General features: G+C 41.2%; 1 protein-coding gene across 2 annotated transcripts in view; it reads left to right on the forward strand.

Annotated features, from left to right (window-relative positions):
* The first annotated feature begins 284 nt into the window (after positions 1-284).
* The window catches only part of ADAMTS17 (ADAM metallopeptidase with thrombospondin type 1 motif 17), a 156,777-nt gene continuing 133,367 nt past the window's right edge, over positions 285-23,694 (forward strand). The window contains exons 1-4 of one of the 2 annotated variants that reach the window (XM_075207698.1): positions 285-890; positions 4,462-4,823; positions 14,973-15,144; positions 19,681-19,856. In XM_075207698.1, coding sequence (XP_075063799.1) covers positions 851-890; positions 4,462-4,823; positions 14,973-15,144; positions 19,681-19,856 — 750 coding nt within the window. In that variant the 5' untranslated portion in view covers positions 285-850. The remainder of the gene's footprint in view (positions 891-4,461; positions 4,824-14,972; positions 15,145-19,680; positions 19,857-23,694) is intronic. The other variant, XM_075207696.1, reaches the window with a different exon arrangement.

Genomic DNA, 23,694 nt, shown 5'->3' on the forward strand with positions numbered 1-23,694 from the left:
GTCTCGCATAATATTAATTCTACTGTCTTGTGTCCTCCTTCATAAAGCTGCATTCTTTGTTCTGCAGCTACACTACTCTCTTTTCAGCCTAATACTCCTGTTACCTCCTTTACTCCCCTGCAAACCTCACACCTGCCCGAGTTCCTCTTGTCTCACACCTCGCACCCCCCCTAGTGTCCACTTCTGTATACTACACCACAACCACGTGTACTGAAGCAGATCCCTCCCTCAGCTGTCTCACTCTCCCAATACCTGAGCTGACAATTGCAGCTCTTGATCCCGGCCGAGCACTGATTGGCGTTCGCTGTGCCCGGCGGGCGGGTCATGAAGATCCAGTTGACTTTCTCTGCTGTGCTAATTGCTTTTCCAAAGGCTGAGGAACTGCACATACCGGGCATTGCACTGCATCGTCTGCACTGCACCGGGCAAGAATCAGGGACTGTACTGCGATCAGTATACTACAACCCCGGTATTGCATTGCATTCATTTATGTCCACTGCAAATATTCGGCACTGCACTGTGTAACCTGCTCTGCGCGAACGTAAATATAAGACGCTAAATATTCTCCACGCAAATAAACTACAGTGCATTGCAATATTTACACCTGGTCGTGCAAATAGACGTTCCAATCCCGTCTGTATTTTAGTGGAATACGTGCAGCACTTTTTTTTTGTACTTAACTACATGTATTCTGCACTTCATTGTACTATTACATTAACAAACAGTGATCTACTACCGTGGACTGCACTGCGAGAGCTCAGCACCTCACTACTATACTGCGGGAGCAGCACCACACTGCCACTGTATATGCAGGCAACATATCCATCCTAAAGATTGCAGAACCCTAAATATGCTGTTCCTCAGCCTGCTCTGCCTCCTGCTTCACACAGGTAAGTAGAATATGTTTCATTTGTCAGTTTGCCATGACTGTCACTTTTTACAAAGCAAGCAATGAAACAAAATAGTAAATACCTAAACATATATATGATGTTACAGTAAATCAGGTGTTTTCAGATTATAATAAATTAAAGCATAGGTATACACATGCTAACTCTATAGTCCTATGTTCAATGAACATATATCCTGTGCATATCAGAAAGTCATAAGATAGTAGTCCTAAATGACCTGAATCCCTCTTACACTGTGGGCCTCAGCTGGCAGCTAACAGGTTAACGTCACTTTGGCAGCGCATGCGCTGTGAATATTCCCAGATCCTGGCTTGACGCAGTCCTCCCTCTTCCAGGCATCCTGTCTGTTTGTACTGCTGGACCTTCCAGGTCTCTACTTGCAGCCAGAGGCTGTAGACTGCCACACATGCACTAGACTTGAGAGCAGTGAAGAACACATCTGGACTGGTTCTGTGAACCACTATTAGGCTTCAGTGGATTATTTGAATGTCTTTAAGAGACTATTGGGCAGCGATAGGTAAAAGTTTATGTAGGGCTTGGAGAAGTTGACAGTGTAATTTAGAAACTTTCAGTTTCCTTGTTAAAAAATGCACCTGTTAACTTATCTACTGGGAAGCAGGTTCTGATGTATGCCAGAATATTACACTATATAAAGGTCTGAGGTTGGGTTCATAGTATAGACTTGAAGGTGACAGATAGCAATACCGCAAGTAGATAGATTGCTCTGGGGACCATTCTGAACATAGATTGTGTTTTTTTTTAAATTCACGTTATTTAGAACCCAGCTGGCTTGAAATATCCTCTCTACACCTTTGTTAAGCACAAAGTTTAGAAATGTCAAAGGTATTGCAAACTCTTATATGATATAGCACTACGATATAGGGTAAGAAAATAAGCTGCTGTCAAATATCCACACTGACCTCATGATAATTATCTCTGCCTTATGTACATAGCTGTCCAGCACAGAAATGTCACCCTTGAATATTATTAGAAAAAGTACACATTTTGTCAGTGAAGCATGCCATGCAAGCCCCTTCTTGCATCAAAGGGCTGAAATATAATCTGCAGACGTGTATCATTTCCAAGTGCTCTGACTCTGCCACAGCATGGATACTCTGACAGCAGATCTCTGACGGGGAGAGTGGATTGGCACATCCTTTCAAGTGCAAACCTCCATCCGCATCATCCTGAGGGGGTTAAACCTTTTTCTGCAATGCGGATTAAAAAGAACTTTCTAATTAAGTCCAGGCAGGGATTCTGGAAATTAAAGTGAACATAAAATTAGAATTGATGCGAGCCCGGCAGCCCATGCTAACTAAACTATGCTATTACTGTTGTATAATGGTTTGCTGGAAAACTAGTTAAGAGCAATGTGCAATGTTTCTTTCTTTATCCAGAGTGCCACAACAGTTTAGTGTAACTAGCTCTAGTCCCTGACGTAAAACTGGAGCCCCTCAGACTTCTCCCAGTTATCCCTGTACCTCTTGCTGTGTGTGCTATGTGTGTGTGTGGAGGGTGGGGGAGCTGTGTGAAGAGGCCCTTTATATTTTCATAGCTGATGTTTCAACCTGAGCCGATCCTGGCAGGGTCCCCCTCGCTGAACATCATAGTTTCCGTTCATTAGGAGCTGGAGTCCGGCTGGAAGCTGAGCTCTTGGTTCTGCAGCCTTTAGCACAGCTGATTCTGTGAAGCTTGGCTCCACTGACCTTCTCTTGGTAGAGATGCAGGGAAGGAAGGGCAGCGCTCAGGGGGTCAGCTAAGGATCTCTGGGCTGGAGAACGGGGATAGACCTTGCGCTTCGTTTTAAGTACTTTGTAACCCTGAATATTTCATACCACATGTAGTTGTCTGGGAATAATAGCTTTTCCTTACTGATTAGAAAATACTCCTGAATATAGTGCAGCCCACATATTTATAACTATTCCATTATTACAGATCTTACCATTTAACCTCCAGGTACCCGACACGGCCCTAAGGACTCAGAGCTCTGATAAGGAGCTAAAACATATCCGCTCCTTTGTGGTTTCTGATACTTGGGGGTTGACGTAGCGCTGGGCGTAAAGTTGTAGTAACTTGCTCTTAAATAAGAGCAGGAAAACGAGCGTATTTCTGCCCGTATGCAGAGTCGTACGCATCTTGAGATCATCCGTCTCTGCATCATGCAACATGTGCGCCTGGTTGACAATAAGTTATCATCAGTGTGTATTTGAACCTGCCCTAAAACATGCCTCCTAGCATTCGTATATGTGTGTTTCTGCAGGTCTGCAGCACGCCTATGGTATACTCGGCCTGTGTATGCACCCCCCTTCTCTCCCCCATCCCACTTCTACAGGCACAGGAGGGCGTAAGTGTCAGCATCACACTTCTGCATATGAATATGTGCATTTGCCCAATTTCTGGGCTTGTACATTCCTTTCACTCAAGATTCTCTATGCAAACTGGCGTACATCTCACTATGCATCAGCCCCTTGGTTTGTATCTCCCACCTGTCCAGCTTCTGGGCCTAAATTCCACTGTGCCTCTTAATTGCCATCTCCCTCACTCATTCCAAATCGATCCTGTTTTGGGTCTCGACGTATAGACTTATATGAAAGAACTCTTTAATTGGCCCCTAAAATTTAAAGCTGCAGCCGCTCTTCATATTATGTTTTAATGTTTTGTAGTATGAGTAGCTGTGTCTAGTAAGCTGTGTTTCATAAAAAAAAAAGTATACAAAATTTGCTGATAAGCAGGTCTGTAAACACAAGAAATTATGCATCTTTTTAAAGCACTCTAGAAAAAAAAAAGTTATTGGGTGGAGTTCAGTGAATTATAATAAAAAATTAAATAGTACTTACTTTTTATCTGCTGTTCCGACTCAGTGGCATCTCTTATGTCTGGTACCACAACTCTACCCTTACCACTGGCCTGTTTCATGCAGACCATCAGGTGTTCCTGTCCCTCTAGTGAACCCCTCCCCACTAGCCAGCTATTAGAGTTGTGGGGGACTCTAGTAGGTATCGAGGACCCCAGTGGATATGGTGAGTGGCTCAAACAAGAGAAGTATCATTTTATTTTTTATTTTAACCCCTTTAACTGCACTCAAAGCTGCATTTTTCCTTTTGGGTGTAGTTATCCTTTAAGTGTCCCTCTAAGACCTTCGAAAAGTACTGTTCAGTATGTTCTTCACAACAGAGTAAATGTGCACAGAGAGCAGTGATGGGCTGTAACCACTAGCAACCAATCAAATGTCAGCTTTAGCTAAATCAGACTTATGTAATTAATATCTGGTTACAACAATTGTTTTCTGCTAGCAGTTATGCAAATGAGCCTATGTAATCATTCATGTTGCGGTAATAACAGTACTATAGTAAATACTTGTATCACCTGAAATACTATACACATAGTACATACTATATATATATATATATATATATATATATATATATATATATATATGCTGGGTAACTAATGCACTATTGTGAGGATAAGACATTGTAACATTGGCAGTGTTGTGACTGGACTGGTATTAACTGACATCACCAGTATGTCTGAATCACATTTTGTTTTATAGCTGAATGCACTGACCCAGAAGTTGAAGTTGTGATTCCACAGTTAATATGGTCTGGGCAGATTCCTTTGCCACTGAGAGGAGATGAGTCAATGTTCTCTAACATCCGAAGACCACGTTCCATTCCAAGAGACGCAGGGACCCACCCGGACCATATGTATATCCATCTGCCTGCCTTTGGCAGGAACCTGAATTTGCGTCTACAGAGGGACCATGACTTTCTGGCTGAAGGTTTCGTGGTGGAGCAGAGAACAGAAGGAGGCAAAGTCCGAACCCGAATTCCAGCAGAAGACCGTTGTTTCTATACTGGAGACGTTGTCAACCACAACAAGTCTTTTGCATCGGTCAGCACGTGTGGCGGACTGGTGTGTACCTGTTTATTGTTATATGCAAAGTGAAAACACCATTATGTGTAGATTTTGTAAAAAAAACAACCAAAAACTGCTGCCTACACTTGTATTTCCCTCGTTCAGGATGCAGCAGGTGCTGCTGCCCAATCCCTCCAGCAGTCACACCAGAGTATTCAGAGTAGTACATAAAGGTGCAGTACAGAGAGGCATGTGGATGACTACAAAATAGTTGCATAACTCAAAGCATAACAGGTCTGGATCACTTGGTGCTTTAACGGAGTATAGCCATCTAGCAAAAGAAGCACTCTGGTGAAAAATCTGTTTAAGATTAAATAAAACAGCAAGTCCACTTAACTGGTTTCCGTATAGCTAGCAGACTGGTAAATAATTCACAGCAGCCACACGTGAACAGCTGATAGCAAACAGTGTATAGACGTTGTCTGTGGAGCATCAGAATTAGGGGCCTGATTCATTAAGGATCTTAACTTAAGAAACTTCTTATTTAAGTTTCCTGGAGAAAACCATGTTACAATGCAAGGGGTGCAAATTGGTATTCTGTTTTGCACATAAGTTAAATACTGACTGTTTTTTCATGTAGCACACAAATACTTGATAGCTTATTTGTACACTGAAATTTAAAGTTGATATTTGTGTGCTACATGAAAAAACAGTCAGTATTTAACTTATGTGCAAAACAGAATACTAATTTGCACCCCTTGCATTGTAACATGGTTTTGTCCAGGAGACTGAAATAAGAAGTTTCTTAAGTTAAGATCCTTAATGAATCAGGCCCTAGATTCTGTCTCTGCAATGACATTGTATTTCAAGACCATGATGTAACTTGAAGTAGATTTTTTTTATAGCCCAAACATCTATTTAATTAAGTGTATCAATAATCAGTGGATGTATAAATGCATACAAATATGACATTATTGCATGCTGCTGCTGAGTGGGTTATAGGTGTGTTAGTTATTACTGTTTATATAGTGCCACCATATTACACGGAGCTGTGCACAGAATACTGAACCATTCACTTCAGTCCTTACCCCATGGAGCTTACAGTCTAAATTCTACCATATAAACACATGTTTTTGGAGCATGTGAGGAAACCAGAGCACCCAGAGGAAACCCACGCAAATACGGGAGGAACATACAAACGCCACACAGATAGGGCCCTAGTTGGAATTTAACCTATGGTCCTAGCGCTGTAAGTTTGTCAATGCTAACTTAGGAGCAGATAAGGTTTTATGATTATTCTTCAACAGTTTTCTCTAGAGTTCTTGTATTCACATTTCTCTTACAAAATGATAGATACTGTCACTACACAAGATGTTTCAGTAGGGAATCCCTTCTCCAGGGAGTGTCTAGATCTTAGAGGATGACCTCTTATACCTGAAATGTAAAAATACAATGTTTATAAAAGGAAATGCGCTTCTGGAAGAGGTTCTGTAGCAACCATTGTGATGTGAATTGTAGACTTGGGACATGTGAGGAAGTATTAATTTGCATACATGTGTACACAGATTTCTGGAAGTCTGTTTCAGATCAGAGCATAAAGTCAGAGGGCAGATGACAAAAGTAGTATTTATGGGTAATGTTTTTTTTTTACTTGGGAGCCATCAAGTTTATTGCTTTTCTCACCATGTTTTGGAGCGATATCCAGGAAAGATGAGACAGGGGTTGTGGAGGATCCAGAACTCTTTCTTATTGTTAGCATGTAAATGAGTACGCCTGTCTCTTAAGTAGGAACAGACAAACACATGGATTAGGTAAGTATAAAAGGTGCTTCATGCCTTTGTCAAAATGCTCCTGAAGATGAGCTGATAAAGTAAGACGTTCAAGGAAAGAAAGAGCTATTGGACATAACGGTCTGCAGCTTAAAATGTGGATAAGCTCCTTGGTACAGATGGGGATTTGAACTAAATTTGGTAAGAACAATGGTGATGCGTAAGCTCTGGGTACAAATCTCTGAAACCTGAGTCATGGGAAAGTGGTAGAACTTGTAGATAAAGAGGAATACAACTGTTGTTTAACTATTATAAGAATTGAGCTAGCAGTAGAGTAGATATACAGTTGTTAATGAATCAGGACCTTACTGAAACAATGATACAGACTCATACCTAAGGATTTGTATGTACTAGGTAAAAATTTTTTATTCTTGGTGCATTTAGCAGCGTGTACCACATGCCGGCCTCCGTTAGAACTCGTGTTAGTCTAGAGATCAGCGATCTATATGGTAAGAGTAGTCTCTGTACTTGCTAAGATAACATGTTGTACGTCAGGTTCATCCTGCTCTTAGTGAGTATAGGTAGTGAGTTTCCTATAAAGATCACTGAAATTGGCCAGTACTAGGAAGCCATGAAATTTGGTGTACTCCCTATGCCTTGCATGGGCAAGGAACTTTAGCACATTGGAGACTTAAGGGTATTATTATTCTTTGGCTGCAGTAATGACCATTATGTATCATTGCAAATCAATTTTGTTATACCTCCTGCTTTTTAGTGATTTTCTGAGCTGTTTGAAGACTCAGATTTAGTAAAGGTCAAACTGCTGACAAACCACTGCTTTTTCAAAACGCCACTTGTCACATCGCCGTTCCAGTTTGTTTTTTTAAATTTATCACACTGCAGTTTACCAAGCCGTTAACCCGCTGGAAATCCCTCCAGAAAAGAGGTGGTTGTGAACAGCAGTCCCTGTACTTTTGGAGGGAGCCTGAAGAAAAGATTGAGCTCGTGCACCTAGAGATACCCAGCCCAATGCAAAGTAGCACCTTCTTCTTGCCTAGAGGTTACCAAGGTTAAAATGTTCAAATATACTGGCGCACCAGTGCATACTTGTACTTGTAGTGCCAAAAGAGCAACAACTACAAGTGTTGGCCCCTGAGCAGAAAAAAGATTGCCCCCACAGCATAAAATGTGAAAATATAGAAATATGTCCCCTTCGTAGTATAAATAGTGATCTGTGCCCCCTCAGCGTAATAAATATAGATCTGTGCCCTTAGAATTAAAAATAAATAGTGTGTCCAATATTTATAATATTTTCATGCCCATATTTTTTTCTGTAGTGCCGTAGACTACTTAATAGACAGGCAGCCAATCAGGAGCAGTCTCTGATGGATGAGACTATTAAGTCGGCAGGCTTACCAGTCATTAACAAAGTTTGCGTAGGGAGCTCTTTGGGACGGTCCATTATGTCTATGTGGGATTTTTATTTTTATTCCATATGGATTACGCCCGATCAAGGACAGAAGATTCCAGGTAAGTATTTAGCAAGGCCACTGCATAACACAAAATGTGAACACTGTCATATTTCAAATAATAATGGGCTCAAATTATTTATTTCTAATACTATGGGGACACAGATCTATATTTCTTATGCTAAGGGAGCACAGATATTTTTTTATAGTACAGAGGGGGCATTTATAATACAATGGGGTAGGTATTTTTTTATTTTTATTTTATTTTTCAATTTTTTTATAATGCTAAGGAAGCACATATAGAATCATGCCCATAGAATAACATAGGTATCTATTGTTACAAGGGGGCACAGTTTTAATTCGCTTTCACTTAGGGCCACTTTTATTTTCTCTTAATGGGGGCAACACTTGTAAAAGTATGGACTGCTGCACCGCCAAAAAATAGACTTTTAGTTTTCCCTTAACATTGAGAAACATGAGGCACAAGGGAGGAAAATGGTGCAGTAACCGTAGTTAGTTCCTACAAATGGAGAAATACCTGGAGCGTAAACAACATTGTTAATTAAAAAGGAATGCTCACAACTGTACCATAACTGTTGGGTCTTATCTAGATGACAGATTCATTATTGAATTCAGTCTGGCACCTACAAGTGTTACAGTGATATGATAATTCTTGAGTTTGGAGCTGTTTGGATTCCTGGTTTGACAGATGTCAGTGTGAATTAGAACATAGCTCCGCAACTACATTCCTTGCCTTTCCCTACTTCTATTGGTTCTATGATAAGAATGCCTTTGGTCGGCAAGCTAATAAGTGATTCATATAAAATAGAAATATATCTGTTATTGTGCAGAGGAAGCATAGCAAATACAGCATATTTTTTATAAAATTTAATTTAATTGAAGCAATTTAATTTTTCGTACCCTCCTTTGCAAAGTGCAAGATCAACGTCTCTATTCAAACAGTGCCGCAGGTCACCAGTCATGTGTCGCCTCCGACACCCGCTTCATATTTCCTGGGCCCAGTTTGCTGGCACGTGTAGTGATCAGGCATTAAGCAAAAGTAGCTGGAATCCTTTTAATGTTTTGTGGTTGCCTATCTTTGTCAGTGTCTTAACTGTCGGTAAGTCATCACAAGGGAACAGGATGAATGGCAGCACTGTCTAATCTTATGCAATTTACATGGTGCATTTTCAGGGGTGAGTCATCACCAAGGGGTATAGGTACTCTTACCCCTAAACCTACCCCTTTCTGAGTGACACTGGGGGAAGCTGGGAGTTTGACTATTTAGGAGTGTTAGGGAGAAGCCTGTCCTTTCATTAGTGCGGGGTTGGAGTTGCCTATCTGTTTTGTGTTGCACACTAACATGTTTGTAGGAGTTAGGACAATTGGCATATTTTGTTTGTTTTCTCTATTTAACTTTTATTACAGCACGGCAGCACAGTGGTTAGCAGTGCTGCATCACAGCACTGGAGCCGCAAGTTCAATTCCAACCAATGTCCTATCAGTATGGAGTTTTTTATGTTTGCTATATTTGTGTTTTTCCTCAGGGTGCTTGGGTTTTTTCTCACATTCCAAAAACATACTGGTAGGTTAATTGGCCTCTGACAACATGGACCCTAACTTGTATGTGTCTGCGTAATATAATTGGTTCTATACAAATAAACAATTATAATACACAGAATTCTCCCTCCAAAGAGCTTTTACCTAGTAATTCTACTTGTGGCAGTGCAATGATAGTAGAGTATGGTATAGTGGGAGTGTGATTTAATGGAAGCTTAACATCCTTTACACAGCGGTTACTGAGTTGCGTTCGCAATGCAGTAATGAAACTTAACTCTTTGCTATTATCACTGTTCAGAGACTCAAAAATGAATAATTTGGGAGCCTCTTTCAATAGGATATATTTAGTTTGATGGATTAGCTGTTTATCACTCCAGCTGTTGTATAGTGTTTCTCTAAAAAAAAAAAAAAAAAATTGTATGTTGTTTTTTTTTTTTTTAATCAACCTTATTTTGTATGGTCAAAAATAAATACAGACACAGGTTATAACAGCAGGACAAGGAGTCCAATATAAAAATTACAGACTGGTATATTACAGAGTCAAACATAATAGCAAAAACAGTAAAATACTTTTTATCACACTTGATTAAAGACATGGGGCCTGATTCATTAAGGAACTTAAATTAAGAAGTTTCTTATTTCAGTCCCCTGGACAAAATCATGTTACAATGCAAGGGGTGCAAATTAGTATTCTGTTTTGCACATAAGTTAAATATTGTCAGTTTTTTCATGTAGCACACAAATACTTGCTAGATTATTTGTACACGGAAATTTAAAGTTGATATTTGTGTGCTACTAGAAAACAACAGTCAGTATTTAACTTATGTGCAAAACACAACACAAGTTTGCACCCCTTGCATTGTAACATGGTTTTGTCCAGGAGACTGAAATAAGAAACTTCTTAATTTAAGTTCCTTAATGAATCGGGCCCATGATCCCTATTCTGGACATAATAGGCAATTTCTTCCATGGCTGCTATGTACCAGATTTGTTTTTTAAGCGCAGAGATGTAAGAGGGGGCTTGTTCCTCTAGTTTTTAACTAACAAACTCTTAGCTGCAGCTAAAATATGTAATGGTAGTTTTTTAGACATCTGGGGGAGGGTAGCATAGAAGAACCACGCAAGGGTCCTTAGCTACCGGGACATTGAATAATCTATTTAGGAGAGCATTGATTTGGTCCCTATAGGGGGCTATTTTAAGACAAGACCACCAGATATGGTTTAGGGTGGCTCTGTGGCCTCAACCCTGCCAAAAATCTGGTGAGAGAAGAGAACATTTTATTAAGTCTCACTGGTGCTTAGTACCATCTGTAGTATAATTTGTAAGAGGTTTCCTTAATCTTTATAGCAATTCCCAGTTTCATGTCCTCCTAGGCCTCTTCATCTGGCGGGTGTCCAAGGTTTCTCTTCCACTTCACTTCATGATCATTCCACAAGGCAGCATCATCATCAGTTATTTATATAGCGCCACTAATTCCGCAGTGCTGTACAGAGAACTCGCTCACAAAAGTCCCTGCCCCATTGGAGCTTATAAATTCCCTGACACACACGTGCGCATATTCAATTGGCCACGTTACTGTAAAAGGTAATACAATAATAACGGTAATAGTGCGCTTAAATATCGTTATTACGGTAGCTACAATGCAGGCCTTTTGCCGGGTTAATATTACCGTAATAACGGTAATACACTTTACACGGAGGTACTTCGGGGGAATTGAATTTCCCCTACAGACAGAGAGAGAGACTAAGGTCAATTTTGATAGCAGCCAATTAACCTACCAGTATGTTTTTGGAGTGTGGGAGGAAACCGGAGCACCTGGAGGAAACCCATGCAAACATAAGGAGAACATACAAACTCCACACAGAAAAGGCCATGGTCGGGAATTGAACTCATGACCCCAGTGCTGTGAGGCAGAAGTGCTAACCACGAGGCCACTGTGCTGCCCACTAAGCATCAATCAGAATGTTATGAATTTGGGATAGTATTTACTTACATGTAGAATGCTGTCTGCAGATGCTCTCAAAGAAGCGGGCGCAAAGTATGAGTTACAAAATAAAAAGGTAATCTGTAGGTATTCAAATGGGCTTAATGTACAAGAAGGTGACTTCTGCTGGAGATCAGCAAGGGGCAGCCACTGACCAGGAAATCGAAAGAAAATTTAATGTTAGCTTGGAGACAGCTAGATCTAGTTGCATATGTCCCCTGTGAAAGTGCTGATTTATGCCAAATTGGCGTCATGGGGGAAATAGGGCAGCTGATGTTCTGTTTCACTAAGTAATCGTCGAAAAGTTAACTTAGAAATGTTAGTCTCACAAATTACCATCAAAGCTATGGTCTATATTTTCTGTGCAGACCCCAAAGGGGAGTTAGATCAGGCCAATTCAAATGGTTAGATACAGTGTCAAGCCAAGAAGACGTGCCTGTAGGAGCATACAATGCCACCACTCGGGAAAAGTGTGAAGCCAAATAATATAATTGAATATTGGGGAGTTCCCTTCCTCATCTAAAAATATACTTTTTCAGGATATTAGCCTTGAGTCTTGGAGGTCTAGTTCCCGATGAAACAAATAGGGCTCTCTACATTGTTTAGCAGGGAGAGAGGGGCGGCCACCAGGGAGGTCTGGAACAGATAGAGCCACTTGGGACTAATATTAATTTTGACCATTAGGATCCTACTCAGCCAGGCGGTAATGAGGTAGCTCAGACCTGGGAATCAGAATCTTGAGGGGGTGACATAAAGGAGCATGGCTTGCGATTTTGAATAATTTATTCTGTAGCTAGATAGGTCACCGTACTTCTGCATGAGTTTGTAGAAGCTGGGCAGGAGTGTTTGCCGGTTTTAGGGCTTCTCCCTATTTAACAAAGCCCTCCGGCCAGTGAAGACTATCGCCGACGGTAGCCTGCGCGGGGTCGTCTATTTAATGAGGACAGCAGAGGTACAAGTACCACCTCTGTCCTCCTATTGCTATCATCATCTCGGGATTGCCAAAAATGTTTTTTGTTTTTGTGTTTACAACTTTGCTGGCTTACTCATGCGCAGAGGGGCCCTGCAATGGCCTGGTGAGCAGTATGACTCCTCTTGGCACTGCCAGACAGTATTGCCAGGGAGTTTTTTTATTCAAATAAATGTTATGAAAATGTGTGGGGTTTGGATTTTTTTTGTGAGTTTTTTTATTTATTATTATTTTGGTATAATGGACAATGGTCTTACTATACAAGCACCACTGGAGAGACAAAGTTATGACTCCAGGGGTCCCAATCTTTTTCATTATTACAGCCCTGGGTAAATCCCAGCATTTTTCAGAGCAGGGCTTATAGACTGTGGGTGGGTGTCTGCTGGTTTTTTTTGCCCAGCCCTCTTCATAGAGTAGTGACGGGCGACAGGTGGCCCAAGGGTCGCATTCAGTCTACGAACCCCCACTTGTTTAAAATGCCTGCGGATAACGTTTTTACAGATAGGTGTCTTTCTTTTATTAAATGTGTTATTTTACCTTATTACTGAGATTAAGGTTAATGTGAGTCCCTTTTGAGGATTAGAGGGACGTACCATGCAGCCCCCAAAGTGTTTTCCCGTTGCCCATCACTGCCATAGAGGTTTCAGCCTAGTTCTGACCAGGCTAGTGCTGGTTCCCACTATGAAAATGGAACCCACGCTGGCCACCTTCCCTGTTATACTGTGATTGGTCTAGCCTGAGCCTGGATTCCACTTTAGGAGGGGGACTTGATGCTCGTTGTCCCCCTGTTTTTAGTGGAAATCAGCCCAGGTTGTCTATCGCTGGTGCTGGTTAAGGATTTTTTGGGTGGGGGGAATGGGAGAAGGTCTTAGAGAAGTTTTCACATGTGGTTTTGCATTTGTGTTTTTTGATTAAAAATTAATCATTAGTGGGTACCTGGCCAAGAGACTGCCCACGTTTTTCCCCCCAGCGGTATCTATTGTTTTGTTTTGTTTTTAATACATAGAATATGGATTACAGTGAGATTCAAGCAAATTTGATTAGAGATTCTGGCACTTGCTCTATATTTCCAAAGGGGAAATAACATAAGTGCGAGAAGTCCTTTTTTTTTTTTTTTTGTTTGCGATAGAGTGAAAAGTTGAAGCACTGACTAACGTGAAGTGTTTTCACACATGAAACATTAGCACGTGCATAAGCAGACATTTGAATTGACTCCATTATGTGCCTTCTGCTATGCAGTCACCAAGCTCTCTGAGCACACTGTGAACATGTAATTGAGCATTATTGTTATTAAGAGGTGGGATACAGTACACTTGGACCTCTGTTTATCTCCACAACTCATACTGGAATTAATTACTTTGGTTCTGGAAAGTCAAACATTGTACGACACTGCACTGTGGAAGTTTTCCTAGACAGCAGAGCGATCTGTTCCCTCCTGATACTTTACCCCTCTCACTCATCCACGCCCTGTTACCATTTCAACCGAATAGGAATTATCACCAGGATCCCAGATAAATCTCTGCTGTAGGTCGCCCATGTGCTTCAAGGGTTTTATTTTTACAAGAAAATCCGTCTGTTATGCTTGGCAGGAGTTGTGTGAAGAAGCGAAGCCTCTCCTGAGCCCTAGGCTCTGGGTGATTCTAGTTTGCAGGTCTTCGAGGGATGCTCAGTAACCATTTCCCTGCCAACCACAGCGCACTGGCACAGTAGCTGGGAATTAGTGTGAATGACTACTTGAGGGGTTTGAAATACATTTGAACTTAAGCCTGTATGTTCAGTTGGAAATAACATTTATCGCACCTGACCTTCCTGGGAAGAATGGAACGGAACACTGAGAAGCTTTATCCACCCACTATGCTCTTTCCTGCTCTGCATCATTGATGCAGGTGTTTATTATTAGCTTTGTCACTTGCACCCTCCTTTGTATTGCTTACTGACTTCCAGGCATTAGTGGTGACATTGTCTGAGACAAGAAATGACTAAGCGTTAGAAATAATGTCTTGAACCACAGTTACTAAAGTGCCTTCTGGAAGTATTTTCTGTTGCATCGTGTCTGGAATGTTTATTTATGCCTTGTCCTTGTTTAACATCATGATTTTTTTTAACAAGGTTTTTAGTAGAGAATAAAATTGGCAACTACGCATCAAAAGAAATATAAACAAGCAATAAGCAAAATGTATTTAAATAGCAACTGTCACCTTCAGACAGTATAAATTGATCTATCATTCATGCAGTTCTGTAGTAACCAGTAACACCCCCGAGGCTCGCCATGACCAGTGTTCATGGCTCTTAGCGAGTTGATTGGTCGCACTCTCCCAGATATTGGTTCAGCTCACAAAATGACTGTCCCAATGTGTGTAGTTCTCAGCTTCCCTCTGTAAAGGGCTGCTCTAGCCCATAGGGTAAATTTTGACCTGAATACCACTATGATGTTTTCTGTGTCTCCTCTGCAGACTGGATACATTCAAATAGGAGAGGAACAGCTGATGATTCAACCAACCAACTCTACCATCAACCCAGGTGTACCCTTCTCTGGAAGAGCACATATCATAAGACACAAGCGCCAAGTGGTGGCTCCATCGTTCCCCTCTGACACTCCACATAGCAACTGCCAAGTTATATCAGGTACGTTTTAGGGAAAAAAAAGTTCACCTACCATTTTTTTTCTGTATAATTAAATGAGCCATTATACCTTCGTTTCAGATGTCTTTTATCCAAGTCAACCGGACCATAATAATGCAGGTAACTAGGAATTAGTGCTCTAATGATATTTGAGGCAAAATTCGGCAAAGGATGAGGTATAATGAGCCATGAGCCATGGTCTTCCAGTACAGGGCACATGGATTTGGTAATGAAAGTGAAACGCGTGTAGTCCAAGGATAATTTTTGATGTATAGTCTGTTATACCTTAGTCTGTGCACCTCATATAATAATGCAGTTTATTTCTGATATCTCTTTGTGTTCCTTTGCTCTCTCGCTGATGGGTGCATTGAGGAACTTTAGAAGGAACCGTACATAAGAGATTGATTTTCCTTACAAACTGTTATTCCTCTGCTGAGCCACTCTGTCAGTCTCTACATTGGCTGCCTGTATTTCAACGAATCCAATATAAAATTCTTCTACTAACATACAAGGCCATCAACAAAATTGCACCGACATACATTTCCTCACATGTCTCGAAATATCTCCCTACTCTACACCTCCGTTCTGCACAAGATCTACGTCTCTCCTCCACTCTCATCACATCCTCTCATTCTCGGTTACAGGATTTTTTCCGGGCTGCACCCACTTTGTGGAATTCCCTCCCACGCACAGTAAGACTTTCCTCTAGTCTTCAAACCTTCAAGCGTTCACTGAAAACCCACCTCTTCAGACAAGGTTATAATATTCCTCAACCATCATCGTAATTTCCCTAGATTACCCTATTACCATCCTCTACACAGCTAACGCAAGACAACAACCCTCTGACCAACATTGCCACACACACAGCCCACTCAGTACTTTTACCTTTGCGTTCTAGCTGGTCCATTGTGCAATATGATGTAGCACATATCCTTGTGTATGTCCCATAGATTGTAAGCTTGCGAGCAGGGTTCTCTTACCTCTCTGTCTGTATGTTTTACCCAGTATTGTCTTATAAATGTTTGTTCCCAATTGTAAAGCGCTACGGAATTTGCTGGCGCTATATAAATAAATGTTGATGATGATGATAAGAGGTGAATAGAGTGTTTCCATTTCATTAGCTATATAAGGGCAGGTAAGTAAGAGGTGGGGGGAACTTATAGGGGCATATTCAATGACGATTCGCGGCCGCGATTATGCGTGTCCGCACGGGTCCCGGTACCGCAACATTGGGGATTTCTGAGTGATATTGCGCTACCGTAATGACGCTTTATATGCGCAGCCGCGCAGAATCGCGGGCGTGAATCGGAATTGAATATGCCCCATAGTGTGCTGCACCATTCAGGTTTAATTTCACATGCTTTCTCATCATTATAGACACTGGTGTATTTACTCCAGTCAAGCATTATTGGGAACCCTTTCTGTGTATGGTGCACAGTGGTTACGTTTTTACATAGAGAAAAAGCAGATCCTCCATACCTCATACTTTGCTGAATTTTGCCTCAAATATCATTAGAGCGCTGTAATTCCTAGTTACCTGCATTATTATGGTCCGGTTACCTTGGATAAAAGACATCTGCCAGTTAATTTCCTTCCCGGAACAAGGGCATAATGAGCATGGCTTAGAACCCAAGCAATCTAATTGTTCTGGATTATTTGGTGCACGCACGGTTTGGAACTTTACAGTTATGCGATATACAACATTTTCTTGTTTACCCCATGTCGTTTCCTAAACATCTGCAAAGTTAAATCCTCTCATCTCAGCCCCTCATAGAATATAGTGAACTATATTATTATTTATTTTGTGTGTTTTCTGTTATACATGCCTTGGTCAGAACTGCCACATTGAGCAAAAACAAAAGATTTTCATAAGCAATAGCACCACCATTCATGGAGGCCAAAGTAAACTCTGCCGTAACCTTGTTTCTAAAATTACATCCTTCAATTCTTTTGAATAAAATTTGTGAAAATCTGATTTTTAAGCTGCCGTTTTTATGACCTCCAGAAGTCACTACTATATTTACACATGAGCTGTAAGCGGTCAGTGGCTTTTCATTTAGTCTGATTCCTTTGGAGAATAACTGCAAAGTGATCCATAAGTGCAGGGTACATCTTGTCTTGACATGTCACTTTAATTACATATAATTATGCTTCTATATCTTGTTATCATTGCTTTGATGAACAGGATATCCCTTTTCATTCCAGTAATGCTACACAAGTTATGATAGCACCTTCTGTCTTTCAGAAAGGGCTCAGAGGCATAAGATGAATCCTGCCTTACCCTAAGTGCACTTCTATCATAGTCCTTTCATTCAAAATAGACCTATTGTTTTCCTATGCAAGGAAGTCGGGGATTTAACTAACAGAACTGTGTCCTGCCACCTTTTCTGCTTTCTACCAAGTCTGTACAGTTTGAGTTGTTTATAGTGTATGGCTAGAATACAAGTATGCAATTTATCATCGGGACTTTGGTCATTTGCATTAGGGTTTATTATAGTCACTTTACACATCCTATACGAGAATGTATTTAAAAATTACCCCTGAGTGTCCTCACGTGTCTAAGACAGTACCACCGGGCAGCAGCAATTATGTACTTGTCCTGTCCTGGTTCTATGAATTTTCTGGATATGAGATCCCATAACGGTGCTATGTTCACTGTGGTTTTGAGATCCTTTGCGCCCCATTTTTTCAGTGTCCTTTAATTCACATGTTGGCAGAGCAGTTGGGTTCCACAGATTTTACTGCAACTGGAAATTCAGTGTGGTCTACTTATCTTGGTAGGAGACCAAGATTGGCATAAGGGACCTGTCTCCATGCCCCTCTTTTACACTACACTACAGTGCCAGTGTCATTTGCAAACCTCCATAAAGTGGGGACCCAATATATCCAAATTGCCTTTTCATGTGTAAGTGGACCTACTTGTCCATCGACCGCTTTTCAAGCTGCTTGCCCACCTCGCGGACCTTGGAGCCGGCACCGGTATGTAAACCTGCTCCTAGCATTGCAGTTTTGTGTTCTTTATCAGAGTGCAAGTGGTAGGTGCACAATCTCTCCCATTAAGAGTATAGGGACAAAACACCATCATGTGCATTAAAAAATCAAGTCGATTTGTGGGGCGGAAAATACAGAGCTCCTTACAGAAGCTGCCATCTTAACTCGCAGATCCATGCACTTCCATGTAAAACCAGCTGCATTTGCACAAAAGTAGGCACGTCCAAACAGGAGCTCTTGCGGTTTCTAAATGACCCTTAGTGCCTAAAAATAATCAGGTTGAAATAAGGTCAAGAATTAAATTGCATCCCCGACAATACAATACAGGTATAGCCTTCTGCTATATTGTTTGGGCACAATTGTAATTTCAACCTTGTTTTATTTACTAAGTGGAAATCATTCTATTACATGAGGGTGCAACTACCATCCCTTTCCTGACTACATACTGTATTCTTTCCTGGGTGGCAAGGTTGCTTATTTTTATCCCAGTCTCCCAATGAGAGTCTGGCCAGTGAGCAAAGTCTGGTTTTTAAAGAGGTGTTAATGCTAACCCATGGGAATTATCAGTTCCAGCAACACAAAGTGAGCCAAACTGACTGTAACGGAGTTCTTCTTCAAAAGAGCACTTAAAACTCACCTCTTCCTTAAAGCCTACCATCCTTCCACCTAACCCATTATCCCCTGGAGCCTCTGACGTTTGGTATTTATTGTTTATTGTTCAGTAATGTCTTACCCTGTATAGTCTACTGTTTGTGCAGTGTACGGTGCTGCGGAACCCTTGTGGCGCCAAACAAATAAAGGATAATAATAATTGAACAGTACAGAAAAAGAATGCTTTTGGTTCTGATATTTGGGTTTTTTGCAGTGGGGCGATTGTATAGTTTGCATACAGTACTGTTGATCAAGTTTTACTAAAAAGAGTTTATCTTCTTATAGACTAATAATACTAGTGAAATGTAGTGTTCAGATCTGTGCATTTTTCCTTTCACTTGCTGAGTAATAGGAACTTGAGGCTCCTTTGGGCTTATTTGCAAACCATGCAGAAACAAATATGCAGAACCTCATAGCAGCCAATCAATAATCAGATTTGATGGAACAGATGCGTGCTGGGTTGCTATCGGTTACCGCACATTTGTACCTTGTTAGTAAACAGTATGAATGGAACAATCTCTAAATTAGCCTGACCATGACCGTACTGTAGCTGTTTGGTGCAGGTTGCCAGTACATGAAAAAATATGTGAGAAAACAAAGCTGGGATTTTCATTATGGGGAGGGTGACGCTTATGATGGATGGATTTCTGTGAGGCTCCTGTAACAAATATTTTCCAGCAATAGCTCATTAGTGTAAAATGAATACTTTCCTGAGCAGAGTGTGATGCAGACTTGCACATGTTATTTCCTGCACCTCTGCAGTATGTTATGTATCAGCATCACAGTTAAGTAAAGCAAACGTGCCCTTTTGGTGTTCCTGAGTATGTGGTTGATTTTGTTTTCTTTCTTTTGTTTTCTGTTAACCTGTTTGATTTCTTCATTTTTGTCCATTTTTAGGGAAAAAAAATAAGCTACATAAGAGTGAAGAAGGCAGTGAGTGGCGGGAGCGGAGGAATGCCATCCGACTCACTGAGGAACACACCGTAGAGACCCTGGTGGTGGCCGATTCCGACATGGTGCAATATCACGGAGCTGAGGCTGCGCAGAGATTTATTCTTACTGTCATGAACATGGTTCGTATAGCATTTACAACAGAAGGGTACAGACTGGACTTAGGTGCAGTTCCATTAAATATACAGTAGGTGGCGTATGTAAGACAACTGTATTGTTTCAACTGTTTAAAATGACTGTAAGTATAGGGAGGACTTGAACTGCAACACTACAGCCATTTTGGAATTCAGTTTGTTCTACATCATTGCAATCATTTTCCGTAAATTGCTAACTAAATAGATCAGGTCAGATGTGAAAGCTGAAAACTTGCCATTTCATTAAGTTGCTGGTTGAATCCAGCCATCTATTTTGTGCAAAAAATCCAAACAACCCCCATTTCAAAGCCAGTTTGCTAAAGTTAACACATATATAGCACACGTGCCAGTGTCGGCAATGAATTTATTTTAAGCAGATTGTAGAGCAAAGCATGGATTGAATTATCAATATGGCAACTACATAAGTCTTTGCAAAGTAGTTCAAACTTTGAAAATTGGAAAATGATTTATTTATTTGGGCACAGCATTCCTTATCTCTGTGCAGAATATAGGGGCACGATAAGGGGTATTTATACAGTGCCTCCACGGATAACGGGGAAGAAAAGGAGGTGCAACTTATCAGGCTTATGATTTAATTTTCTAAACTATTTGAAAAATGACAGAGGCATCTTAATGCCATGGGCAACATCTTGTTGTCTTCACAGTCACTTGGGAAAATATTTCATGACTGTCCCCAATGAGTGTGTTGAGGTTGTATTGTATGAGCTAGCAGATCTCGTTCCATCTTGTATGGTAGATGATGATTGTAATCTCTCAGTGCCTCTCGAGCTACATTAATGTAGGTGGATTAGATTACAAGCCACGTTGTGATGCCTTGATGTCGGTTTTGTTGCACATTCGCGTGATGCGTGTACTATAAACGTGGACTTATGCATATCTATAACAACGATGACTGTTCTATTTAAATTCCATGGCAGCTGTTCAGAAACTTCCATAAATGTAGAGCCCCTGTCTGGAATGTCTTTGAAGTTGGTGGCTTTTCATGGGACAGTGTGATGTCATCCAGCCCACAAATAAATAAACATCTAACCAATAAACTGGTAGAACTATTTTAACATGACCATAAATGAATAGGCCCAAAATATTCCACTCCTTACCAGAGATTCAAAACTGTCCTATTCATGACTGAAGAATTATGAAGGAATAGAAACTTATATAATCCAAACACAAAACCAATAGAATGTGCGACTTTATTTTTTCATAGATACTTAGGAACACTTTTCCTTCTCTCCAATCACATTATGGAAGCAGTTTATGTTTCTGTATATACAGTACAGTGTTGTCTGGCAAGTACGTTTTGGATGGGCTATATTTAATTGCTGGTATTATTCCCTTGTCCCAGACAGTACTCCACGGTGGAGGAGATGTATCCTGGCATAGGGGTGGCAGTGTGCTGGGAGTCTGTTTCAGGTGTTGTGAAACTACAGGTTCCAGCATACCCTGCCAGAAGCATGCTGGGGCTTGTAGTTTCACCACACCTGGAGAGTATCAGGTTGGTCAGGCCTGACATAGGTGATTTCAGTTTCCAGACATGAGATGCCATAAGTGATAACAATATGTCTGGAACAAAGTATTTTTTCTTGGGGGGGGGGGGGGGGGGGGGGTTAAAATTCTCTGAGGCTCATTTAGAACTGAATTACAGATATGTCTGTATATAGTTTTTTGCTTTTTGTTGACTTGCGTCTTCTTACCCATGGAGAGGAGCGATAAGGGAGGTGGAGCGTGGGCTGAGAACAATAAGGGTATGTTCACGTAATTGTGGCACAGTTAGAGGTGGACGCATTCAGCAGATCCTCTTGCGGGTACTGGACGGCTGTTGCAACAGTGATGATGATAACTATTACCAGCACTGTGTAATCAGCACTATGGCCCAGTGTTGGCTAACCTGTGATACTCCCATGTGTTGTGTGGACATTTACTTGGGAACCATGTTGTGATGTCGCCTTCCCCTTCTGCTATGTTGTGGGTGATGCATTCATGACCAAATGGTCTCTTGAATAAACAGAAAAATGAACCGTTTTTATTTTGCAAGGCCTTCTCCTCCTGCACATATCATAATGTATAGGTCACAAATGTCAAACTCCTACAGCACGGATCATAGCAGTTACAAGCACAACTTCTCCAAATGCAGATGTTAGGTTCTCTAATACTCCTTCACTCCACTAAATTTCTTGCTTACGTCTATTAAATATAATGACGCAGCTGCATACCCGGTGTTGTTGGGTGCAGTAGTACCACTCGTTCTAGTAATGCTGGGCTCACTCTCCCAGGTGTCCGCACACATTGGGCATGCTTTGGAGGTTCAGGATTGACTAACATCCCACTATCCAGGGGTTCTCCTTGCCACGGTGCTCCCCATCCCTCACAGGGACCATCTTTCTCCACAGTTTCAAACCACAGGACACCATCTACTTCTTACTGTGGGGTCTTTTTCATAAGGGGTCTCTTACATGAGGAACCTCCCCTAATTCAGCTCCTGCTAGCTAGCTGCATCTGCAGTGACCATACCCTCTCACAGTATGGGGGGGCTTTACAAGGGGGCCCCATACATGGTCCCCTCTCACTGCACATGTGGCTTGCAACCAATCACACTCGCCGCTTCCAAGGGTCTCTTTCTATCCCCCCCATGCCTCTCTCTAGGAACTGTCATCCAAAGGATCTCCTCCTTAAGACATATTGCTGTTGGGTACTTGTCATCCAGGTGTACCCCTCATGCAGTCCCGCATCCCTTCCTGGTCTCCCCTGCACTTGTGCCGCTTCTGGGGTACCCCTTCTCCATGGGGCTATCAATCAATTGGGGCTCTCTTTCCCTGTCAATGCATCCACTTTTAATTCACATTCTATGAACTGAAGAACAAAGGGGTGGGATACATTTTTTCTATGCCCTCAATTGCGACACTTAGTATACCAACATAAAAATTCCGATTGGTATATGGGCGACAGGAAATAAATACAGACTTGCAAAAACAGACGGACAATATATCCGATATTCCTCCTATAAAATCCAAAACAGAGAATGCCGGCAGTGGGTATCAACATCACTTAAAATGGCGACCGTGAGATTGCCGGTTTTAAAGCGTCAATGCCGGGTCCCACTGCCTAACCCTAACTAACCCAAAACCTAACTCTTAGATTAGATTATACAGGTGGCGGAACCCAGCTTTGCCGTTTTAAAAGTGGCAATCTGACGGTCACCATTTTAAGTGACGTCATTACTCACTGCCGGCATTTTCTGTATTCGGAATTGATATGAGGAATGTCAGATAAGTTGTCCATCTGTTTTATGATAAGTCTGTTTATTTCTTGTCGTCCATTTACTAATTGGCATTTTTATGTCGCTATACTTAGTGTCAGGATTGTGGTCATAGGATAAAAGACAACCACCGGAACAAACACACTCAGAACATTAAGTACTGTTAGGTATGGATGAGTGTCTTCTGTGCATCAGGAATCAGCCTTCCATGTGTCCTTATTTATTTATTTTATTTTATTTTAATAACTCTGACACATACTCTCGTTGCATTTGAATTATCAGTGAACTTTTATACTGCATCTGGCACTTGGTAGGAAGTAAGTTGCGGCTAAGAAAACCACATTGCATTGTTGATTTCATTTTCTGTTCCAGAAGTATGTAAGCACTTATCAAGAAGCTTCATATGACGCTAAACATGTCTCCCAGAGCCGCTTACACTTTATCTGCCCCCTTTACTCTTCTATTGTCAGCAGCATTTTATACAATTCAGAAGGAAGGGATGTAATGTAATAAAGCTGTCTAAAATGTAATCCATGGTAAAGTATGGTGCAT

Source organism: Mixophyes fleayi, chromosome 4 (genome assembly GCF_038048845.1).
Source record: "Mixophyes fleayi isolate aMixFle1 chromosome 4, aMixFle1.hap1, whole genome shotgun sequence".
Classification (NCBI taxonomy): Eukaryota; Metazoa; Chordata; class Amphibia; order Anura; family Limnodynastidae; genus Mixophyes; species Mixophyes fleayi.